General features: G+C 39.8%; 1 protein-coding gene across 1 annotated transcript in view; it reads left to right on the top strand.

Moving 5' to 3' along the window:
* FNDC3B (fibronectin type III domain containing 3B) overlaps window positions 1-25,661 on the top strand; it is a 218,161-nt gene that overhangs the window by 168,458 nt on the left and 24,042 nt on the right. The window contains exons 20-23 of the mRNA XM_076341361.1: window positions 359-472; window positions 3,329-3,478; window positions 7,307-7,587; window positions 15,825-16,037. Of these exons, the coding sequence (XP_076197476.1) occupies window positions 359-472; window positions 3,329-3,478; window positions 7,307-7,587; window positions 15,825-16,037 (758 nt within the window). The remainder of the gene's footprint in view (window positions 1-358; window positions 473-3,328; window positions 3,479-7,306; window positions 7,588-15,824; window positions 16,038-25,661) is intronic.

Genomic DNA, 25,661 nt, shown 5'->3' with positions numbered 1-25,661 from the left:
CTTTAAGGTAAGGTAGAGGGACACAAACTGTTCCTCAGTTACTCTGTTGCTCAGTGCAGGTTCTCACTCTTGGGTAAATTGGAGGTGGCTTATGCTTTCACAGGCACTCACCACCGCACTGGAGGGTGTACATGCTGTCTGCTCGTACCTGAGCTTACCTCACATTTTAACTTTGCAATAATTTACGTGGTCTTGTACTGAACTCTGATATTTGATGCCGAGTGTTGGAAGCCCGGTCTATCTTTGAGAAGGTTTACTGCATCGAAAAAGTTTGTGTGCTGTTCTTGAAAAGCCTTTGAGGAATGTGAGATGGGTGTATGTCTATATATTAATGTACAGACACCTTGTTCCCCTCTAGTACGGGCCATATTCGGAACCTACAGAAGTCACCACGGCAGCAGGACCGCCTGGCCAGTGCAGAGCACCTTCCCTCTCCTTTCTGTCTGACACACGTGTACTTGTAAGCTGGGAGGTAAGTCAGGTGCCCTGATTGTTTAATTTCCATCTTGCTTATCCAAACTAATATGGTCACTGCAAAACTTGAAAGCTAGCTTGAGAGCTATCCACTGGTTTGGAACCTTTTTTTTTTCTGTGCAAGAAAACTGTATACAGAAGCTCTTCTATTGTAGAAAATCATCATCTCTACTTTTCTTTTTAAAGAATTACATGAAGTTGATCATGAGTCATCCGAACCAGGGTTCAGACGCAAGACCTCCTACGCTGGCGTCTGATGATAGAGCGCTGGTCGGGTAGAAGTGCTCTTTGCAGGCTTTTAGCGTGTCAGAGTGTCCTGGGGTGGAATTGTGAAGACAAATATTTGATTTTGGCTGAAGCTGGAGTCTCTGATATGAAATTAATTCTGCACAAATGCTTATGATGTAGGTTTTTTTCCTCAAAAATTGTTTGTCTCTTTCCCAAATATTTACTTTTATTTTACTTTGTGTGCATTCCTTCTCCATTCTCCACGATCTTAGACATTGGACTCTTAAAATAAGTCTTAGCTGAAATGCTGAAGGGTTGATTGGTGTCATTAAAAAAAGAATTGTTATGTAATTAAGGCAGAAAGGAAAGGATGTTGTCATAAATAAAGTTGTGATATGGAGCAGTGGGGCTGTAATTCTGCCACCAACTTTATTTGAAAACCTAGCAGCCGTTCCAGCCCTGCATCTGTCAGGTCCCTCCACAAAAGTATGCCCTTGTTGAGAAAGACGTTATTAATGTTCACGAGATGCTCAAATAAATTGATTGTGCTAACAACATATCTAGATACAAAAGTAATCTGAGTTTAATCTTATAATGAAACAGGTGCATTTGGTGCAGTTTGGGGGTATTTGTTTATATTTCTTGAAACATTTTGTGACGCTAAGCTAGAAGTCACACTGAAGCTTTTAAATGTTACCTTTTAAATGAGTGTATGGACAGGCATTTGCTCTCCCCAATGATGAGCGAATGCAGCAATGTTTCTGGTAGCCTCTGTGTTTATATGCTGGATATATTTGTTTATTCTAGCTAAAAATGAAGCTGTGGAAGAAGTACTGTGGTTTGCAATGGTTATCTTTTCTTAAAGAGTCTTATCTTTTTTGGTTGATTTGAATATGAAGGAAAAACAGCAAAGGACTGTGGAGTTTTCTTGTCTGGCTAGAGAGCACACCATGGTGCCTACTATGCCTTTTTTACACATTGTTTTAAAACACTGGCTTAGCAGTTCTGAATGCTCCTACTAAACTAGCTGGATGCTCAGAGGCAGAGCTAGAGAAGCCCATGTGCATGTGCAGGGTGGCCACTGTGGCGCGCAGAGATGCTCTGGATCCTTTTACTGGAAATTAGACCTTGCATGCCGTAATCACAAAGTCTTTGCTATATCCTAGACCACACTTCTGCACGTAGAGCAGCGATTCACCGAGCCGCTTCAGTCCACACAGTATAGCTTGAGGTAGTTCAGGTAGAAATATTTTGTTTTGGGAACCATGCTGTTATGCCTGCACTATCTTATTTCCAGCAAATTCCGGTATTTATTCTGTGTTCCTCTAGACTTAAGGATGATAAAGGGATTACTGGATCCCGTAGAAGTCTTTCTGTGGACATTAACGTACCCAGGTCCGCACTCCCGTGTCCCATACTGGGACCATTAGCTTGATGGGTGACTTTCACTGAAAACCTCAGACGAGCTCCTCGCTTGTTGAGGAGTGTAACGTGAGTAACTACTTCAGGCTTGAAGGCTAGCTCTTCCAGAGCTGTGTTTTGATCACTCGACTACCCATGCAGCGCTACAGGCTTGGGGAAGAGTGGCTGGAAAGCTGCCCAGCAGAGAAGGACCTGGGGGTGTTGGTCGACAGCCGGCTGAACATGAGCCGGCAGTGTGCCCAGGCGGCCAAGAAGGCCAATGGCATCCTGGCCTGTGTCAGAAACAGTGTGGCCAGCAGGAGGAGGGAAGTGATCGTGCCCCTGTACTCGGCACTGGTGAGGCCGCACCTCGAATACTGTGTTCAGTTTTGGGCCCCTCACTACAAGAAGGATGTTGAGGTGCTGGAGCGTGTCCAGAGAAGGGCAACGAGGCTGGTGAGGGGTCTGGAGAACAAGTCTTATGAGGAGCGGCTGAGGGAACTGGGACTGTTTAGCCTGGAGAAAAGGAGGCTGAGGGGAGACCTCATCGCTCTCTATAACTACCTGAAAGGAGGTTGTAGCGAGGTGGGTGTTGGTCTCTTCTCCCAAGTAACAAGCGATAGGACAAGAGGAAATGGCCTCAAGTTGCACCAGGGGAGGTTTAGATTGGATATAAGGAAAAATTTCTTTACTGAAAGAGTGGTGAAACATTGGAACAGGCTGCCCAGGGAAGTGGTGGAGTCCCCATCCCTGGAGGTATTTAAAAGACGTGTAGATGAGGCGCTTAGGGACATGGTTTAGTGGGCGTGGTGGTGTTGGGTTGACGGTTGGACTCGATGATCTTAGAGGTCTTTTCCAACCTCAATGATTCTATGACTAGACTAGGCTAGATTGATGCTTTTTTGTGTTCTCTATGGTTGTGCTTCTGCCAAGCCAGTGAAGAGACAACTTATTCCTGAGTGTCCTGATGAAAAGCAAAGTAGCTGCGTACACTTTCTCATTTCTCTGAATTTCTATCAGGTAATTTTTGTGCAGAATTGGCCTGTTTCAGCAGCCTATTAGGGAACACTAATTCAGCGCATTTCCATTTGCAGCAGTAACGGTGTATTAATTTGAAAATAAGGGTTGGGGTTTTTTTTCCATGTACTTTATTCCTTACCCAGTGAAACACAGAGATCTGAAGTGCTCATTTGTGAATTGAATCACATAAATATTTGTGTTGCAGAGTCCTGAATGTTCTGGCGCTGACATCTCTGAATACAGATTAGAGTGGGGAGAAGATGGGGAATCTCTACAACTTGCATATAATGGCACAGATACCTGTTTTGAAATAAGTGAACTGTCAGCGGCAGCGCATTATTGCTGTAGGCTACAGGTATGGAAGTTACGAGGTTTTGCATGCATTGCAATCTAAGATGTAAACAGAGTTTCCTTCCACAGTGTTTTTATTTTTATCATTAGCCACTATGAAGTTATGTGCTCTGTAAGTCAGAAGGAATGTACGTTTATTTTAAATAATGCAGACTGTTGCTTTATAACTGAACAGTTTAGATTCTACACAATTCAAAGTGATAAACAAGGGAGTTGGTATAACTTTCAGCTCTCGAAAATTGCTCTCATGTATCGTGTGGTTTACTTTCAGTGAATAATGCTTTTAACAGCCACCTTGCCCTCAGATATTAAAACAAAATGATAATGTTTTAGACAATTTCCAGAAAAATTAATTTTTTTCTTGGTAATGAGATGTAAATAACATCTACCTCCCAACTGGATGTTGAAGATTCCCCTAGCTTAAATAATAAACTCCAACATCTGTTTCATTTATCAAATAAAGCAAACCAGCTGAGTAGATTCCTATGTATATAGGAGGTGGTAGCTGCCAGAAAGTGAGTCCTCATCTTTACCATTTTGTCTCTTAGATTTGTAAGATTGGATCTCATATAGAGTCTCTATATGATTTCTTTTTCTTTGATCTCTTTCTCTCCTATTATTTTCAGTAAAAAGTAACATTTAAAATATATTTATTTTATATGTATATATGAAAATAAAAATACAGCACTTTCTCCTTTATGTCTACTGAAAAATAAATGGACAGTAAAGTAAGTGGGAGTGAAGTAAAAATATTTTTGCCCAAGATACTCCTCGACAAGATTTATTTGTGTGTGAAGACAGAATACCACCAGTAATCCAACCAAAAGTTCACGTACCCACACAGCTGGCAATGTGTGGACCACCCAGGGTCATTTCTTTGATCGAGGACAACATGCTTCTGTTGAGTGTTTCCTTCTTAAATTTTTTTTTAAACAGGACTCTGAATTTTTTTTTTATTTTTTCTTTTTACAAAGTAGCTTTCGAGCAGCTGGCCAACAGCCAAAGGAGCTAGTGCCCCACACCTCTACACTCAACTTATTTTCTGACTTGGTCATAGCTGGCCGTATACCTTGCACTGGCACTGTTGGGGAAGGAGAACTGAAAGAGCGTGTGTGAGTGGCTTGGAAGTGTGAGCCAGAAAGTGCCTCTTGTTTGCATGGGAGGGAAAGCATTCAGCATCCACTGGGCAGGGAGGACACCGTGAGACCGCTTCTGCGGTGAGCAGTAGGGAGCTCAAGGAGATTTTAATGTTAAAAATGGAAACAGCCAGCTGTATAGCATCTTTGATTTCGAGTGGGCGTTCATTTTAAATTACCTGCCACAAAAATGTTGCACAAATGTACCCAGTTTTTAACACAGCCAATATAATTTAATCCATAGGCAGAAGTTAAGTGAAATGCATAACAGCACTAAGACATTTTATTGAAGTCCATCAATGACCCATGCATTACTTTCCAGAGGGCTTTATCCTCTAGATCTGATCTGTGTATTATATGGAGAAGAATTTGTTATAAGATACACTGGAACATTTAGACAATTACAAGAAAAAGAATACAGTAGGTATAGCAGACAAAGAAGGAAAGTTAAATAGTTTCAGAAATTTCAGTCTTTTTTTTTTTTTTAAGAAAAAGGAGATGATAATAGCTGTTTTTCTTATTTGTTAGCAGCTTTAACTGAAAAATCTTTTACTTTTTAAAAATAAAGATTCCCCAAACCACATTTACTTTGCCTTCTAGTAAACACACAGTATTGCTATCTCAATCTACAGTAACTCAATAAAAAGAGAGAATTGAGGAATCAGGCATATATAACTGCAGGGCAGACAATTTGTCTTTACTGTTGCTCAACTTTTTTCCTGTAATGAATATTCCTGAAAACAATTGTGGCTTCTGCAAAGGGAAATATTGCATCATTTTGCAGGGGGGAGGTATCTAGGAAGCAAAGAAGAATGAAATTCCCATCAGTTATGATGAGATTGTCCAATAAAGCAGTTAAAAGCACCACTAAAAATAAATTGCTTGGAGCAAGATACAGATTGCCAAACACTGGTTTAGAGGCAAGACAAATAATATCATTGGCAGACCACAAAACAAGGCTCACTTTTAACAGCTCTAGGAGTGCTTCACTAAATAGAAGGTGTCCCTGGAGCAGGATTTGTTTTGAAGGGCTTTTTAAAGGCTGACAAATCTAACTTTATTATCTCTTTCTTCAATTGAACAAAACGCCTCCTGGAAAAACAGAACGTGGCTTTGTGTTTGTATTAAGCATAGCAGAAATAAGTTATTCACTACAGTTACGCATAGATAAGAAATCAAACAATTGTTTGACATGTCCTTTCCTTGCTGTTGTAGTCCTACTGGCAACATTGTAAACCCAGGTTTAGTAATTAATTCTAATCTGGTGGGAGACTCTGGGCTCGCTTTTCCAAATGCAAAGGGAATGTGGATGATGGGCGATGCTGGGCAACATCAAAAGCTGCTTTTGAAGGTCTGGATCTTCTGAACCTCCTGTAGCTCAGCCTGTACCATAATATGCTATCATAAGCTCTCCACGTACCTTGTTGGGATAGCAGCATGCTGGGCTGTATCAGAAGGAACCCAGCTAGCAGGTCAAGGGAAGGTGGTGTTGCCTGTTACATACCATTCATGAGGACCTGGCATACTGTGTCCAGTTTTACTCCAGGTTGAAATAGAGATGTTCAGATGAGATATAAAGAAAAAAGTTATCACTGTGTGGGCAATTAAGGATTGTAACAGTGGTCTAGAGGGGCTATGCAATCTCAATCCTTGGAATTTTTCAAGATCCAACTGGACAAAAGCCTGAGCAACCTGGTCTGTATTCAGCTTTGACCCTGCTTGGAGTAGCAGGTTGGACTAGATGTGTTCCAAGGTCCCTTCCAGCCTGCATGGTTTGTGATTGTGTGCACAGGAGTTTATAATAATCCTGAGGAGGTAATGTTAGTCATTTCCTAGGCCATTCCAGTGCAACATATACAGCATTTGCCACTGACTGATCAACCCATAAAAAACCAGGTCTGTACAATTGTGCAATGTTGAGCTTGCAAAGACAACAGTCTCTGTAATCAGCGAGCAGAAGTGGGCCAGATTTTGAAACTTGGTTTCCACTGGGATCCTGGATCTATGAGTCAAGATGAGAAGCTTGATAATTGGTTGCTCTCCTCTCTTGTGGAAAATGTTGAACTGTGTGCTTTGGTGGTGGTTTGCTAGTGATTTGTGACTTCTGGGGAAATCTGAGTCATAGACTTAACGCCATGCTGAGTTCCTATATTCTTATATCAGAAACTTTTTAGCATGAAATTAGCTATCCATCCTCTGAGTTAGGAACCAGTGTAGCTCTCAGCAAGCCAAATACCCCTTATGTCTAGGGGTACTCTGCTTGCATAAAGCATCTGATGTTGCACTCTGCAGTATACTGAGGATTTTATACAGGGCGGCTCAACAATTTCGGGTAGCCAATTTGCTGAACAATGTGATGTCATCTGTCACTAACAGCATGACTGTGACATTTTCCCTTACTAAACAAAGTTTGCTGCTGATAAAAAGGTTACTGTTAAGTTTGATTAAATAGTTATTAGGGAAAAGAGAAATATTCTCCAATTTATCTGAGACATACTCCTGAGTAACAAAGGAAGATATTAATTGCTCTAGTATAGGTAGAGGGTATGAGTCATCCTTTAGAGAATAAGCCAGCGGTGCATATCCTCTGAAGAATCCATGCAACTCTTCCAGGCTACACAGTTCATTATTATGAACTCGATAGACATGTGAAACAGAACATTTATCCTGTAAAAAATTTTTTTTTTAACACACAGGCTATTAACCAGGCAGGAGCTGGACCCTACAGTGACCTGGTAACCTGCAAAATGCCGGCATCTGTGCCTGATGCAGTCTCTACCCTCTCCGTGCTGGAGGATGAGCACATGGATGCCTATCAACTCTCACCCTCTGTGTGCCTTGTACTGAACTGGGAAGAACCATGCAATAACGGAGCTGAGATTACATCATACAACATTGACCTGGGTGACATCAGCATTCCAGTAGGAAATGTTACAAGTTACGTTATCGATGATTTGCTTCCAGAAACCTCATACCGGTGAGTACAGGTTTTTTGATGTGGTACAGAGCACTCAGGATGAGATCACACAGCTTAATTTTACATAGGAAATGTTTATAGCATGTAGAGTTAGTAAAAAAAACCCAAACAAACAAAAAAAACCCCAACAACCCAAACAGCCAACCTAGGGAGCATAGAAATCTGCAATAATTCCTTTATGGAATGAATTGCGGTAGTTCATGTTCAAATACTGCTTTCTCCCCCCCTTCTTCTTCTTTCTCCTCTCCTTGCATTATCTCTGACCTCTCCTTCTTCTCAGCATAAGAAAGACATGGACCTGTTGGGGCGGGTCCAGAAGAGGGCTGTGAAAATGATCAGGGGGATGGAACACCTCTGCTGTGAAGAAAGGCTGAGAGAGTTGGGGTTGTTCAGGCTAGAGAAGAGAAGGCTTCGGGGAGACCTTCTTACAGCCTATCAGTACTTAAAGGGGGCTCATAAAAAAGATGGTGGCAAACTTTTGAGCAGGGCCTGTTGCGACAGGACAAGGGGGAATGGCTTTAAACTAAAGGGGGGTAGATTTAGACTAGATGTAAGGAAGAAATTTTGTACGCTGAGGGTGGTGAAACCCTGGCACAGGTTGCCCAGAGAGGTGGTGGATGCCCCATCCCTGGAAACATTCCAGGTCAGGTTGGAGGGGGCTCTGAGCAACCTGACCTAGTTGAAGATGTCCCTGCCCACGGCAGGGGGTGTTGGAATAGATGACCTTTAGAGGTACCTTCCAACCCAAACTATTCTATGATTCTTTTTAAGTTGCTCTGCTAAGGTAAGGTTATGCTGGTAGGTAAATAAATTTAAAAAATGGGAAATAACTAAAATTACAATGCGACATCTCATGTTTTTTCAGATGCTTAACAGTACTCCTCCAGGGGTTTATAGTATTAACTGTATTGATCCCTGTGAGGGGATAGCAATTTGCATGCAATTAACTTTTATTTGTATAGCTACAGCTATTTTTTGTTTCTGGCATATGGAGATTAATTAAAAGATAATCTGAATTTGAAAACAATTTCTTTGTATCGCTTTAGAGTCTAAATTTCTAAGTGACATTGCCAAAATTTTGTTATTATTTTAATGTTCAGGTTTATATGCTTTTTCCCTAATTGCTAATTAAAAAAAAAAATACAGTTCCACGCAGACAATGAACAGCAGAAAATGTGGCAAGAGAAATTCTATCTTAAGTATTGTTCTAATAAAAACTGAGATCTGATTGCACAGCTGTAAAATTAGACATGGCACAGACCACCTGTAATATTTTTCTTTTCTTCTTTGTATTCAAGGTCACAAACCTACAGGTCTTGAAGAGTTTAAATGAAAAGTTCATTTCTCAAATTTTATCATGTACCCAAAAAAGAACTTCTTGTAGCAAGTATACAAATATGTATACTAGAAGTTATTTAAAGTGATGAACATATGTTGATTGCAGTGCCTAGTACAGTGGTTCCTGATCTTTGCCTAGAATATCTAGGTTTTAAAACCATGTAATAAAAAATAAAGATGTAGATTTATTAAAAATATAGATTTATTAAAAATATATATACACCCTCTGGCAATCTGAAAAAAGAAGGCGAAATAGGAATTTGGTGATTCAGAACCTCTCTGTTCCAGATCACTCGTATAAATCCAGGAAATGTGACTACATGATCACTGGCTCCAGTTCTTCAGTGGCTTGTAACTGTGTGATCCTTTTTGGCAAAGGCAGTAATGAAGTATAAGCTTTTTCTTGTCTTCTACTGTGTTTATTTAAGATCCTAGTTTTGTGGTCAATTTAAGCTAGCATGCTATCAAAGGAAGCCTCTTCTTCCATCCTTGTGTTGTCCTCTCTTTTGTGCCAGCAAAGTGCTGTCACAGCATTCCAGACTGGGAAAATTGGTCTTCTTGAAAACTAACTGACGTGGTTTAACCCCAGCCGGCAACTCAGCACCACACAGCTGCTCGCTCATTCTCTCCTGGTGGGATGGGAGGGAAAATCGGAAGAGTAAAAGTGAGAAAACTCGTGGGGTGAGATAAAGCCAGTTTAGTAAGTAAAGCAAAAGCTGCGTGTGCAAGCAAACCAAACCAAGGAATTCATTCACTACTTCCCATGGGCAGGCAGGTGTTCAGCCATCTCCAGGAAAGCAGGGCTTCATCATGTGTAATGGTTGCTTGGGAAGACAAACGACATCACTCCAAACGTCCCCCCCTTCCTTCTGCTTCCTTGGATGTCAAAATTCTTCGCTGAAGTCTTCCTTCTTGAGTCTCTTTTTTAGGTGGTTCTTGGTTGTCTACAGCTTCCTTTAGGGAAATGTCTTTGTCTTCAAAGCCTGGAAATGGAGATGTGAAATGAAAGGATGGGCAGGACATTACTCTTCTTAATAATCATGCTGCAGTCTTGTCCGTGAAGCTCTTACTCCTGCTACCATGAAAAGTGTTGTTATACTGAGATCATATTGGATTCCCTCCCCACCCCCTGCATTATTTCATTATTTTGTAAAAAGCACCATATTAAACCACGTATTTTCAGTCAGGGAGTCTGCTTGTCTCTGATCCAAATGAAAAGGCTAAAGCACAAACATTAACTGCAACTGTTCTAAATATTGTTGTAAGACTAAGTTCCTATAAAAAAAAAATCTAAAGAACACAAAGCAGGGATGACTAATCAGAAGTAATAATATATGAAAGCTCTTTTCTTTAATAAAACAAGAGAAAGAAACCCCTAAATCTTGCATCTCATGCTTGTCAGGGAAGACAAATGACTGCAGTTGAGTTGCAAAAGCACCTCATCTATAGTTTGAAGTATTTTTCTGCTAATAAAAATAGACATGTGAAAGTGTTTTTCCTATTGATCGTTAACTCTTTCATTGATATTTCTTTTTCAAGCCTATCTTGACACCTGTCTTTCATCAGGGGACGTCTGTGCCCTGATAAATGTATCCGTAAGAACCATGTTTATCAAGCTGTATGCTAAAAGGTGGTGGTTTTTTTGCCCTCCCTGTTTCAATCAGAAGCGTGTTTCAGAACATCACTGATCTCATTCTCTAAATTTGCTCACCAATGGTTTTTCTTTTCATGTCAACTTTAGCTCAACTAGCTCTTTTCTCTCTGAAGTGTTTATTCCCTGTTGTATTTAAAAGCAGTGAACATGTTTTCTTCCAGGCGTTGTTTTTCCTAGACTAAACAAGCAAAACACGACTGGGTTTGAGACTCTGAACTCTCTTGCCAAAGTTTCAGCAGAATTTGAAGTAAATCGGCAAAGCGCTTATATGTTTTAGTTGCATTGGAATTTCACTGTCAATGTTTTTGTTTGTGGGAACCCGAAATTGAAAGCAAATCTTGGTTATTATGAATCCACCAAGTCCAAAATGGGAAAGGAATGTTGTTTTGCATAGCACTGTGATTCTAACAGTGTGTCTACACGTGTCCACCCTGTTGGACTTGTTAGCTTAGGTCTGGCATTGCTCTGCTGCGTCCAGCTTCTGTATGGGTATGGCCATACATGAGCAACTCGGGTATACACCAAGCAAACTCCAGGCTCTTTGCGGAGGTGGGCTCAAAGCTGGCAAGTTTGATGGTCTTTGTGTCTTAGTAGCAAATCCAGCCAGCGTGCCACAAGAAGGATTTGCATCCCAAAATACATTCCAGGCAGGAGGAACTGGGGCATGCTTCTGCGATGCTGCTAGTGGCCAGCGTAGGGCTGATTTCAAGAGGACTTCTCCAATGTCAGACACAGACTAGCACTCCTGTTGCAAAAAGCAGATGCCTTGCAAAAGCACTATGTAAACATTGTTGCTGGTGAGCAGCTGCAGAAATATGTCTGAGAGTTCTGCAGTCTTTCTGCTTTATTGACATAGGCACGAAGCTCTGATTATAGGGTAATAATATTTGGACTGGTTTTCTGTGAACTGATGTAACTAGAAGTGAGTTAATAAATATTCCACAATAAATAAGTATTCAACAGTTACAGAAATACCAATTTTCTGTTACACTCTGTTCCCAAGCTTCGCTCAACGCTTTCCATAGTTAATTGTGCTGTGCTGTTGAGATACTTCACTGCAAAACAACTTCCGATTTTTAAGAATGCTTATTTTCTTCTGAAGTGACATAGTTTACAAAAATACATAGTAGCCTTATTAAATTTTAATAGCAACACTTAATGTTAATTTGGTTTAGGAATAAAAATTCTAGACATTTTAAATTTCTAAACTGTATTGAGGAAAAGATCTTCCAAGATGAAGAGAGAAGAATGCATATGGATGCTCAAGTTTGCAATGCTTAAGTGGGTTATAAAACAAAATTTATGCTTCAGAGTGTAAAACTAAGTGTTGTTCCAGCCCCAGAAGAGTGCAGTCTGAGTGGGGATCTGTGGGGCTGGCTTGTCCTGGGGGCTGTGTATGATTACTATCCATTACGTTCAGGCTACTGATGATGGTGAAGCGTGCTGCTTCTTCATCCTTTTGAAGTCCATAGCATTTTAACTCCCACAGGTTTCCACAGGCGCATGTATTGCAACTGGTGGCATTCTACTTATGGGAACTAGCGAATCAAACTCTTCTCATGTCAGACTCTAAGATTAATTCAAAAGTGATTTTTCAGTTTGTCGGAATACTATACAAAGGATTTTGTGACCAATCTGAAAATAGCATCCTGTTTAGTGTGTTTATTTTCCTGGGTCGAGAATCTTATAGATAGAATGGTCTGTTAAAGATCTTTTAATGGTTTCTAAATTTGCCTAGTCTGATTTATTTTTTCCTAAATGTTTGAAAGATGCAGTGGGAAAATGTGAGAATGAATACAAATGCTACTGGTCCAGGGTTTGCAAAATTAGGTACTATCCCTAAATACAGTCTTTACATTTTCAAAAAATCTACTTTCAAATTGTGATTGTCAGGTTTTAAAACCACCTTTCCAAGGCGGTGTTTGGGGTATTTTAACTTAGAAACCATTAGTGAAAAAGTTGAAAGGAATTCAGGAAGTGGTTTTATTGCAAATATTTCTACATGTCTATATACTACTTTTACATGAAAATAAAGAATTGATTTTTTCCCAGTATCAATTCTGTAAACAGCAATTGGTTTCCACTTAATTGTGGAAGTTATCTTACCCACTATGGCTGTGCCACTCAGCTGAAGGAGCTCAGAGTGTCGCAGGCTGGGGCAGGGACATGAGAAAGCACCTGAGCTGGAGCAAAGATGCTGCAGTACAAGGTGTTCTCCCACCACCATGTGCTCTCCCTCCTCTTTCAGATGGTCCTTCTTTCTCTCCTTTCTTTTTTTCCTTCTTCCTTCTCCCCTTCCCTGCGGACATTTCCAAGGCCTAATATCCATTGAGGAGACACTGCTGTGGTTCAGAGGGAGGTCAGCGCTGGGTCTGGGTTACACTGCCATGTGCACAGAAAATCACAACTAGTTGTTTGTGCATGTCTGACAAAGCTCAGGACCTGGGAATGATAGTGGCAATTTACAAAGAGTTTTATGGTGGTCTACTCAGCAGAAAAAGGGTAGCCATATCCAGCCATGTTAGAGTCAAATAAATCAATTCTTGCTTTCCCGGTATCATCATTCATCTGGAAAGATGCCTGTCTCTATTTTAAGGCTTAAGAGTTTCCGTCAGTCTTACAGTGCTCCAAAGGCAGAAGTGGGGGCGGGGGGGAGGGGGTGTGTGCCTATTTGTGTGTGTCAGAAGGTGGGAGCAAGAACACCATGCAGCAGATGAAAGCAACAACACATGAGGGAAGAGGAAGAGACACATTTTTACCTTGTGCAAATACCTGGCAAAGGGAAGACAAGTAAGTGCAGATGTGTGTTCATGCACGTATCCAAAAAGTACATCTATCAGCTTCTGCTTAAGAAATGTGATGTGATATTTGAGCGAGATTCGTTTTGATCACTGCTTGTTTTCAAGTGTGGTAGCTGCCATTTGGAAATGAGTTAAGGTTACGATGCTTGAGGACAGGAGAGACTTTGTTGTTACTGGGACTTTGGATAATACAAAATAAAACAAACAAAAAAGGCTATGTACACTAGAGTGTGTTGCTGTAATCAATCTACAAAAAAGTAGTAGCATTTTGTAATGTAGCTGTTACTGTTTATGTGCATATGCTAATGGATTACTTGCCAGAATCCAGTGAAAATTCAGACAGTTTTCACCTTTTTTTTTAAACTGGAAAGACCATTAAATATTAATGTAATGACTCTTCAGTCTGAAGCAAACCCATAACATAATATGAAATAAGATCAATGCCTGTATTAATTACACTTCTTAAGATACTTGAAAAGCCTTTTGTTCTTTTTATGTCAAATGCTTGTATGCAGCAGTTGAAGAAGAGGCTCCCATTAGATCTTTCTTCATACCATCCACGCTCTGGGAGGAAGAGGATGAAATCACCGTTGTATAGCGTTGTAAGGTGGTCAGGATGCATTTCCCGAAACCAAAAGGAAGGTTAAAAGGAAAACGCAGCTCCGCGCCAAGCAACACTTTAACCTTGTTAATGGCTAGGTCAATAAGCAAAGGTTTAACCACACATTTACACGTGACTGTGTAAACACAGTGCATTCTTACAGTGTACAATTACTTTAGCTGCCTAATCGGTAGATAAGGCTCTGTTATTTTGCAATATGTTTATTAGACATTTAACCCTTTTTGTTCTTGAAATTGCAGAAAATATGGGGGCTGGTTTTTTTTTTTTAATATTGTTCTGTGGAGTGTTTTTCCCTGTCCCTTTAACTCTACCTAATCTTTTTCTAATGGTAGAGTTGAAAACTTATTGTTCAAAGCAAAGTAATTTTTCCTATGTTGTTTGTATGAACTTACATCACTTTATGTACAATCAAAATAAGTAGCTATGCCAACTAAAGACAGTTCTATTTATCTTCTGCTTTCTCTGAAGCAGGCAGTCGTAGGGGTATACCATGTTCTGCTCTTCTCCCTTCTCCCCCCTACCACCTTCCCCAGGGACTTTTGGCTTCTTGGTGGCTGATAGTTTTGAGAAGCAACACTTCTTGTAGAGAGTCTTTTCCCATGAGAAAATACTAGGCTGCTGTGCACAGGATTTCCAAAGTAAATGGCATCTGTCCAGCTATCTAAACTAGGCTGAACTATCTAAAAAAACTAATTAGTTTGCCCATCCTGTTTTCTCTTATTTTCACTTTGATTTAACAAACTTTTGAAACCTTTCCGGCTCATCTGTACCAATATTTCTATTTACACAGTCCTCAAAGCTCTTTTGAAATGCATATTTCACATTTTTGTTATGATGTTGTTGTTGATGTTGCCATAGTAAAAGACTACTACTCTTCACTCATTCCTGTAAGCAGATTCTTATTGTGCAAATTATTAAACTAAGGTGCAGACAGATAAGAGAGAGTGACAAAACAGAAGCCAGGAGTCATTGTCTTAAGAAAGAAATAGAATTTAGAAAACTGGCTGAGTCTTAAGAATATTTCCAAATTAAAACTTCTATGACTAGGTAGGTGGTCTGCTTTTCTCTTCTTCTAAATGTCCTTAATGCGATTCAAATGGCTCAAGAGCTTTTGTGCATCTTGTGAGAGTGACTTGAGTCCAACTTTTATTTGATCTACTAGATAGTTCACTGATGGTTAATGTTTCCACAGTTTGTGTAGGACATGTAGAAGGTTTGTGGATTTAACCTTCTCAGTTAGCTCTCCCCAGCAGAGTTTCATGTACTTAAATAGTGTGCTTTGTGAGACGCTGCACACACTGAAATAATACTGTTCTTTGGTCTTCAGAGATATTTATCAACATGGAGGAGGGTTTCATGGCAGTGACACCAATGCTTTCACTTAATGATTTCACCTAAATTGGTCCATGGCCTTTGTTAGACAACCACAATACACTTCTGCGTTTTATTTATTCTTAATTACATACTTCATGTTTTCCAGGTTGCACTTGTGTCTGTGCTGCTGTCCCTTGTTCATGTGCTTAAAGGGACTGCCATCATGTTCTGAGATTGCTTACCCAAATCTTCCCCCCTCTGCCTTACTGCATTTCTTGATATCTTCACTGCAGCTCTTACAATATAAACAGGGTGATCATACTTGTTATGTTTACAGAGCCTTTCATTTTGCCAAAGTAAAGCACAGCACTGGTAGCTGGGAGCGGGCACTGTGTTAGTGACGGAGCAGTCAGGTCCAGAAGGCTGTTTTGTTTCTTGAGACTTTTTTATACCAAGAACCTCGTGAAAGCACTGTATTTAACATTTACCTTTTTGTTGTTTGTTTTAGGATCAGGATCCAGGCTGTCAATGAAATTGGAGCTGGACCATTTAGCCAGTTTATTAAAGCAAAAACCAGGCCGTTACCACCCTTACCTCCTCGGTTAGAGTGTGCTGCAGCAGGTCCTCAGAGCCTGAAGCTAAAATGGGGAGACAGCAGTTCCAAGCTTCACGCTACCGATGACATGGTCTATATCTTGCAGATAGAAGACAGAAATAAAAGGTAAGAGATACGAATCTTTTCCTTGTGTTAATGAAAATGGATTCTGGTTCATCATAATGCCATTGTGAATCACAGTAAGAAAAATGTTGTTTTCCTGATTACTTCATACCTACAAATATATACAAAGTATTGTTTTAATAGGGATTCTGTGCCTGTAGTCTAACTAAGCAAATTATGTAACAAAGCTGTTAAAGTTATTATAGAACAACTGAAATCAGTGCTGTACCACTGAAATTTTAGCAAAACCCTGGCACCTCTGCCAAAAAAAGTTAATACCAAGTTTCACGGTCATAGTGCTTTACCGTTTGGAATACACAAAACAAAGATATTGCACCCAACATGCTGTGTGTATTAATAAAACAAATGGTTACAAAATCAGAGGTCTAAGAAAGGCAAAACTGAGCAGAACAAGGTTTTTTGGGCAACATGATGGTCAGGATTTTACAGCTGTAATATTTTTGAGCATTAGAAAATATGAGCTTGGCATCAGCTTGGTAGCTACACAATAATTATGAAATAAGGATGCAGAAGAGCTCATCCACCATGTTTCACTTCCCTAAAATTTTCTTCAAAGCCATGAGAGCTTTTGGTGTGCAAGGAACACAAAAATGAACATTAAACAGTCAGTGCTTAGTAAAAGTATTTTCCCGTGCAAGTTTTGTATGGGAAGATTGGATAATGTAGCTCCAAAGTTGTGATGAGATATATTCAATAAAAAAAGGGAAGGAAAGAAAGACAGTATGTGAGTATCGCCTAACAGTCTGAGCTCTTCAATGAATAAATATCATAGAAGGCTCATAATTTACTAAGAAACACTCTCAACTCATTTAATTAGGTAAAATAACTGACGTGTCAAGTAGATAATCCTTAGAGACTTTCAGTACAGATCATAATTTGGTGTAAATTAGCATGATTCCTTTAATTTAAATGGAGCTGCACTGAGTTTATGCCAGCTGAAGATCTGGCCCAAAAGCTCTAATTGTAAGTAATAAAACCACCATGAATAATGCGTAAATACCTCCCAGTATCTCAACTGTACTGATGCAGAGAGCGTACATGCTCCCCTGTATTAATACTGAGAGGTCCAATGAATATAAATGCCCATTTGAAGGTCTGACTGATAAAAACAGTTTCTTCAGAGTGCAATGATGCTTGGCAGGAGCCCATCACCTGCAGCAGCATGTGATCAAGTCAGCTCTAAAGAAACATCCAGCAGGCTTCTTTTGTTTGCTTTCATGTAGCACTGCAGGTAGGATGGTGAAGCACTGTAAATTGTTTTAAACCTGTTTTTATGTTGGAGAAAATAATAAGTTTCCTTGTAAGAATAAAATATGTTACCTGGCAGCAGCAAAGTAAATCTTTTTCCCCTTTGCTTTTGCACAAGGCTTTAGAATCATCCTTTGCTTTTGCACAAACTTTTCCCACTGCAAATGGTCTCTTAAGAGCTGTTAATTAGGAGAAATTTGAACTTGTTACTCTGCTAGGTCTTCTTAGCTTTAAATTTGGTTTATAGTCCACGTGAGCTCCCAAAGATGCAGAGAAACTACTCATCTACATTGTACTGTCTCCTCCTGCTTGAACGGAGTCCTTGCATGAAATGGCTTCCTTTGGTGGTTGGGTTTGTAGCAATTAGTTCAGATAATACCTGAAATAAGCCATAGCCCTGAGCCCTCTGGCTAATGAAGTGCATACCGGCGTGGGCACAGCAGAGAAGTAGAATGGGTGCGTTGTTGTCTGTGCCGGGTGCCGAGTTTGAGAACAGTTGGAGCTGGCAGGTCTTGGCAATAAGATTGATTTATTTGTTCCCTGTCTGACAGTCCCTTTTTGCTCCCCATTGTGTGCGTCGATCACAATGAGAGATGTTCCTGAAAGGATACAGCGGTGAAGTTTTGTACATTCAGGAGAGCTATCATTCCTAATGAACAGAGAATGACAGCCCACACATGAATTGGTAGAAACAGCAGTTAGTTACAGAGGTAGGAGTCCTCTCTTAGATCATTCCCATAAAATAAACCCCATCATGACTGAGGGGTTACTCGCTCGTGTGTATGCTTGTGAAAAATATTGGAATACAGTTCTTTGAGCATCACTGGCCTCTTTAATTGCGCAGTGCTTTAACAGGCTAATGCAGGTAAACTGTGGACATCTAATGGAATAATTGAATAGAATAGAATATTTCAGTTGGAAGAGACCTACAATGATCATCTAGTCCAACAGCCTGACCAATTCAGGGCTGACCAAAAGCTAAAGCATGTTATTAAGGGCATTGTCTAAATGCCTCTTAAACACTGACAGGCTTGGGGCATCAATCATCTCTCTAGGAAGCCAGTCTCTGGTGAAAAAATGACACTGAATAAATGATCCAGAAGGATGTTTTGGAGTCTTTTATGGTTTGAAAGGGTTGTAGGAAGGTTCCATAGTGTCCCCACTGTTGAGAGAAGAGAGAGCACCTGACTCGGGGGGAAGAGGCTGTGGCGTAAAAATGGATAACTCAAAATTGACTTCTGTCATACCCTTAGTCTTTCAGAACATATTGTTACTGTATTCCCTGACACATTTGAAATTACTTTTAACAGCTTTATATTGAAATCCCTCAACTCAGTATTACAATTTTCCCTTCTTCAGTGAATCTGAGCATGCAGTTTGCTTACTGTAACATTGCTTACTGATGAGGTTTAAAATAGGAGTTAGCTTTAAAATGCTGTTGAAGCATTCTCACAAACAGAAACATAAAGATGAGCAAATTCTTTTTTTAAAAGAAAATCGTCAGTAAGTCAAATTCTGACCCTCATAGCTTTAATGGCCTTTTTGTAAAGATTCAGCTCTGCTTTTATGCAGTGATAGTCAGCCAGTGCTCTTGAATGTGTCCTGGTCATTAAGAATTGTTTTTAACTTTTCCATGCTGTAATGAGGTATAACAGGCCAGTTGTTGGAGACTAAATGTTTCATTGATTGTAAAACCTGTGAAACAAAATACTTGGAAATCTCCTGACACTGATTAATGTAGGGGCTTAAAAAGGTGTGCACATCAGAAATGTACTTGCTTTAGTTCTCATTTGCTCTTCAGTGTGTGACATTTAGGAAGATCAGATTAGCATCTCTTTCCTTTCAATTATGTGTAGCATTAAGTGGAAATGAAGAAAAATCTGTTTCTAGAAAGCACAGTACGTGGGAACATTAGTTGAGAGTAGTTGACCTTTATGTAAAGAGAACTATAAAATTTCTTTTCTTTTTTAAATAAACTATCAGTTGTGACTTCATTTCTTAACTCTAGTAATGTCAAGAAAACCATGTTAATCAAGTTGCACTATTTTCCAGAATACTGTGGATTTTTCCTCTCTTCAAGTGAAACAAATGAACCTAATTATAGTAATGCTTTTGATTTTTTTCCTGTACTGGTAATTAGTCTTTACTTGTTCCTACAACTAATTATACCTCTTAGTGTCTTAAAATGCTTACAATATCCAGTCTGAAAAAGAGAATTAGCAAGTACATTATTAGTGGGTCATTTATCAGTTGCTTGTGTTTCTTTTAGATGAATATATGTTGCAGTTGAAATGAATTCTGTGAATTTTGTGTGTATACAGAATCCAAATAAAAATATGTATAATTATATTTTAAGGGAGAATCATTGGCAAGGTTGGCTAAGAAGCAACCTAAACATATTCTTTAAAAATATTGACAATTCTTAATAAGTCTGCTTTCGTAAGTGAATTGTAAGAGATGGTGTTTATAGAATCATAGAATCATTTAGGTTGGAAAAGACCTTTAAGTCCAACCGTTAACCTAGCACTGCCAAGTCCACCACTAAACCATGTCCCTAAGCAGCACATCTACAGGTCTTTTATGTATCCATTATTATCTTGATCTGCTGGCTTTTCCTGTTTCTTCCTTCATCATTCCCTGCAACTGGAATTCTAAACTGTAATTGCTTTTGTTACGGTTATTTACTGAATAAATGAGTTATGACCCCATATCACTGGGTAAACAGTAGTAGTATTTCCCTTTCATATCATATGAAAGATTATTTATGTGGGTATTAAACTCTTTTAAAATACTTTGCTAAACTATACATGCTTGCCATTTAAGGAGATATTATTCTTCAATATAAATGAAAAATTGGTCACAAAATAGAACTTGCCTAATGACTACAAATATTAATTGGACACAGTCATTGTGCACATGCTGTTTTTCTGGTTAGGATATGAATGTCCCAAAGGCCAGACATACATCATTGTAGTCCTGGAAACTTCTAGCGACTCCAAGGAAGGAACAACATTTGTAACCAAATTACATAATCCCTTGAATTGATTTCTTCTACTTGGAGAATTTTACCTTAACTTGAATATTTATTTCGGGAGGCATCACCCCTCACATTCCTCGTCCCAGGAGTGCCTGTTATCATGGTGCAGGCAGCAGAGGACATCTGAGCTGTAAGCTTGGTAGATTCTCAGTTGCCTTCCAGCGACTCAGGTTGTCTTTCCTTGCTCCTGTTTGGTAGGTTGTGAGTAGAGCCTTCAGACCCTGAGTATGAGCAGGGGAGACATGCAAGATTTTCCTGGTATCGAAGGGAGATGTATTGTCCCATCTGTTTCAGTGCCTGCTAACCCGGATGATAGTGATACTCCTGGCAGTACTGTCTTTTTCAATTGCATGGTAAGCTATTTCACTGTTTACAGGAAGCCTGTAAGAAAGAGAGAAAAGTACCATATTATAAAAATCTATGCCACTATTTTCCAAGGTGAGAGGAACCAAAAAGCACTTGTCAGAAGGTGGTTTCCAAGGAAAATTAAAACATGCTTTGAACAGTAAAGCCAGTGCAGAGATGCAGATGGGCTCATTTTTTCTGCAGAAGTGTTCAGTTTTAGGAAGCTCCTAGCTCTTCCAGTGATTCTCTCATCGTTCTGTCATCTTCACCCAGTGATGCTGGAAACCTTTTATCCCCCAAACATGCTGAAATTGTATATAACAGAAGAAACTATTTTCCCTTTGTTCCAGCACAGTTTCTCTGACCTAGTTACTCCTTAAAGAAGCGTAACAAACAGCAGAGAACCCGCAAATGAAATGGAGACCATCTGTCACAGCGTCCAGTGCAGTTTCCCTGGCTGTAGAAGTGGAATATCATATCTGATGGTTTGGTCTAAGCAGCAGTCTTTGCAGAAAGACAGTGCTGAGTACAGTCTCTGTGTGTTAGGAAGTGGTCATATGTATGAGCCTCGACATGTATGTTTGCTCTGCATTAATGTGAAGAGAGGTAGAACAGAAACACAGAGAGATAAATTGCTAAATGTGCTGCCTCTGTCTGATGACTAGCATAATCATTATCTGGTTACTGCAAGCTTCAAGCAGTCTAATTAAAAAATTGTTTACACTCATGATTTGATCAAGACAATTTACACCCATTTTAGCAGCAATTACTGATATGTATCAGGCCTACTGGCTTGTGAAATTCTATTAAAATATAAAATTGGATACATTAACATAGCCTTGCAAAAACCTGCAGGAAAAATTATTTTCATATTGGGTAAAACAATGATGAAAGGAAATTAACAATTAGCACCAAGACATATGGCATGCTACAGTTTACTGTGCAAGCCTGGCTAAATTAGAAAGTTAACATTTAGAAAAGTCTTTCAAATAGTCTGTCTTGACTTCATATTGTTGCATTGTGTAGAAGAATATTGCTATTAACAGTAATCATTTATATTAAGAGCATTCTGATCAGATACTTGGGGCTTTGCAGTAAGTGCTGTGCAAATGAAAGAGAAGAGGAAGAACTGTTGCAGGTGTAAAAAGCTTAACTTGTTAATGCATTTCAACTTTGTTCCTAGAAACAGGAGTAAAACAACATTTTTAGTAGATATGAGTTAACTGTGTGTGCATCATCTTTTGAGACAAAGTGAGGTGTGAGAAAACAATGTTAAATGTTTGAGATGAGCTGTTTCAGATATTAGGAATCTAGTGGGACACAGAATTAGATGCTATTCCATAAGTACGTTCAAAGAATCCCTGGTTTGGTGGAAATTTAGTAGTTAACTACATAGAGACACAGTGGACCAGTTTGCTGCTATATTTTGATCAGTGTACATCTGCAGGTACTTCAGACTTCACGGGTATAACTGAATATTCCAGACAGTAAATCATAAATAAAAGCAGCATTCAGACCAAAGATTGTCACCATAATTGTCCTGGTTTCGGCAGGGATAGAGTTAATTTCCTTTCTAGTAGCTGGTACAGTGTTTTGGATTTAGGATGAGAACAAAGTTGATAACGCACCGATGTTTTAGTTGTTGCTAGGTAGTGCTTACACTGGCCAAGGACTTTTTAGTTTTCCATGCTCTACCGACTGAGAAGGCTGGAGGTGCACAAGAAGCTGGGAGGGGGCACAGCCAGACTGGCCAAAGGGACATTCCATACCATGTGACGTCATGCTCAGTACATAAACTGGGGAAAGCTGGCCGGGGGGGCCGCTGCTCGGGGACTGGCTGGGCATCGGTCGGCGGGTGGTGAGCAATTGTACTGTGCATCACTTGTTTTGTGTAGTATTATTATTATCATCATATTATTATTATCATTTTATTTCAATTATTAAACTGTTTTTTATCTCAACCCACGAGTTTTTCACACTTGTGCTCTTCCAATTCTCTCCCCCATCCCACCGGGCGGGGGGGAGTGAGCGAGCGGCTGCGTGGTGCTTAGTTACCGACTGAGATTAAACCACGACAATAATGAAAGCTATTTTCTGCACATCTGTAACAACCTCATAAGAAAAACAACGCCTTAACAGGATAATGACTATTTAATATCTAAAGTGGTGATAGGGTTCAGCTTGGAGCAACAGGAACATGTTGGCCAGTTTTCCAAGAGCACAACTTTAGATTCCAACTTCATTTTGCTGAAGTTTGTAAACTAGAGACTATGCTCTGCTTCCTTAGTGAGCTTTGCCAAACCAGATCACTGAGACTGTCATGTCAGTAGATAGTTCTGAACATAATGTGCTGAATGAGATTCATTTTAAGGTTCATAGACACTATTAGTTGCCGCCATACTAGGAAAGTGGATTGTAATGTTGCACAAGAAAGATAAAAATGTATGTCTGTAAGAGCATTAGTTTGCTGCTGCTGAACTCTGTTTTGTTCCGTTTTGGTTTTAGCTTTGTTAAGCCTGCTCTTATTTATATCTACTGTTATTTATTAATACATTGCTATTGCAAGCCATGGTGTTGGTAGCTGCTTAGTAATCTAGTTCTTCTTGACTGCATAGTTTCAACAGGCCATTGGATGCTCTCCCTAATTTCTCCCAGATTTTTCATTCAGACGCTGTTAATTCACATTAAGTTGTGCTCAGTATTGTCCTTCCTATCTGTTCCTTGGCCTCTCATCTGGCTGCACAAAGAAATCATGTGTCAGGCACTTTGCTGATCTTTCTTCCACTCCTCCTGAATGTGCCCAGAAGCTCCTTCCAAAAAAGTAATTTTTCTTGCTATGGGGGAGCTTCTGTAGGTTAAGGCATCTCCATTTTCAGTAATTCCAGACATCTGACAAGTGACTGTGGTAAATACCGATTACATGCTCAGATTCAGCAGCAGATGAAAGATGATCTAGTAGAAGCAAGCTAAAAATCAATTTTTGGCTGCAAATACTCTTTGTCTAGCCTGCAAATGTGCTAGGTAATTAGAAGAAAACAAAACTTTTCCCATCTGACTATTATAATTTCTCTTCCTGCCTTTTTCCGCTCTCCACTTAGTTTTGCTTTTCTAAGTATAAGGAAGGAAAAGTTGCCTCCTCAGTGGGTCCTGTTGTTATTATTATGCCTATAAACAAAAATTATATTGACAGTGCATTGTGGAGGTTAGTTTTTAAACATATTATGAAAAAGCATACATTATAAGCTTTCCAAAAGGTATCTTCTAGAAAACAGATCTTCAGATCAGAAGGGCCAAGGCGTCCCATCTGTTTGGTCCACACCTCACATGAGGGCTGGAAGTCAGGGTTGGCGGAGGTTGTGGGAGCACAAAACTCTTCTGGGAACCCCTGCCCAGGTGTTTCCCTTCCTTCAGCACCTAGCTGCAAAAGATGATGCCAAAGAGTGGCTTGGAGAGTCCCAAAACTACCATTCAGCCAGCAGTGCTGAAAATACGGGTCAGCCTGGTACCGGTTATAGGAGCGCTGATGGATGTGAGGATGGGGAATGCTGCAGATGTCCAGCTTTTCTCTTTAAGCTGAAGATTTTAAAATACAGCAGAAATTTAAAAATCGTGCATTGACTTTACTCCTGTATCTCTGCCAGTCTGAAAGAATAAAAGTGCACTCTATACTTGAGATGCCTCTCTGATCCTCATCTTAAGATGCTTGTGGCTGGGGAAGGATAAGTTAGCACATTGTGAGAGGTGTTAGTTCATCATACTTTCTGCTTAGCTGCTGGCTTCAGGGTTCCTCGACAGCCCCTCCTGAAAAAACGAAATGGTACCTCCATTTTGACCCTCACCAAAAGCTGTTCTCATTGTTCTCCTTTTAGTGAGTTAATACAATTCTACTTCTGGCATCTAGGTTTAGTAGAGATTAATGACGCTTTTTCTTGCATCAGCAGGAGCAAGCTTCAGCATAAAGCCAAGAGGTGTTAAACCTTCTGATCTGCTCCGGCCGGGCACAGGGGTGATGGGGATGCCGGCAGATTCCAACATGCAGAGCATGATGAAGGGAGCGCTGGCCCTCCTGGCATCATTGGAGATAGGGGCGTACTGGAGCACTGTGGTCTCCAGAGATCAGAGCCGAGTTTGTGAAATGGTGCAGGTGCAGTAGCTCTGGAGAAGCTGTGCCCAGCAGAGGGGCTGGACAGGTTTTCTTCTGCTCAAGAAAAAAAACAAACGTACTTCCATTTCAAAAATGGAAGTTCCCTATCTCGGGGGATTAATTAGATGTTTTTCTTTTGAAGCTTTGCTTTCCTGGGTGCCACCTTATAGTGTAGGGAGCTGCTGGTGGGGAAAGAAAATCATGTAAATCAGTGAGTGTTTGATAATGTTCTTTAAACAAAATAGAGGAATGGTCTAAAAAAGTAAGCGGGGGCTATAATTGTGCAGATAATGTTGCAAGAATAATAATAATATTAAGAGCTGTTGATTTATGAAATTCATGTACTGTAGTTTCTAATTATGCAGTTGCCCATGTATGCTGAAACGAAGCTTCAGGTCACCAGGTCAGACCAGTGCTGTATTAATGATTAATTAATTAATCCAGCCAAAATTGTGGCAGATCACCACATTTTTCTGGGAGGCAGTAACAGAATCATTTGAATGGCTATTTTAGCTTTTGTACTTGGCTCAAGATTGCTGTCTTATTTAGTGCTGTACAGTAGATTTTATTTCAAATTAAATTGTTGTAAGGACAAATGGGTTACTAAAATATAAACAAAACCCAAGAGTTTGAAAGGGAATCTGCTGATTAAAATGTGCTGAGAACTAATGAGCGGAGGTAGCGCGAGTACATTCGTATTCCTCTGCTCGACTGGAAGTGACTAAAGTGGAGGAAACAAAATAGTTGCAACGTGTAAAACATTTCCAAGAAGATCTTCCCTGAGAATAAAAAGATATTGATGAAGAACTAACAGCAGTGGTGTCTCCCAAAC

Source organism: Aptenodytes patagonicus, chromosome 6, assembly GCF_965638725.1.
Source record: "Aptenodytes patagonicus chromosome 6, bAptPat1.pri.cur, whole genome shotgun sequence".
NCBI lineage: Eukaryota > Metazoa > Chordata > Aves > Sphenisciformes > Spheniscidae > Aptenodytes > Aptenodytes patagonicus.
The sequence above is the reverse complement of the archived record's forward strand: the minus strand, read 5'-3'. Positions and strand labels throughout refer to the sequence as shown.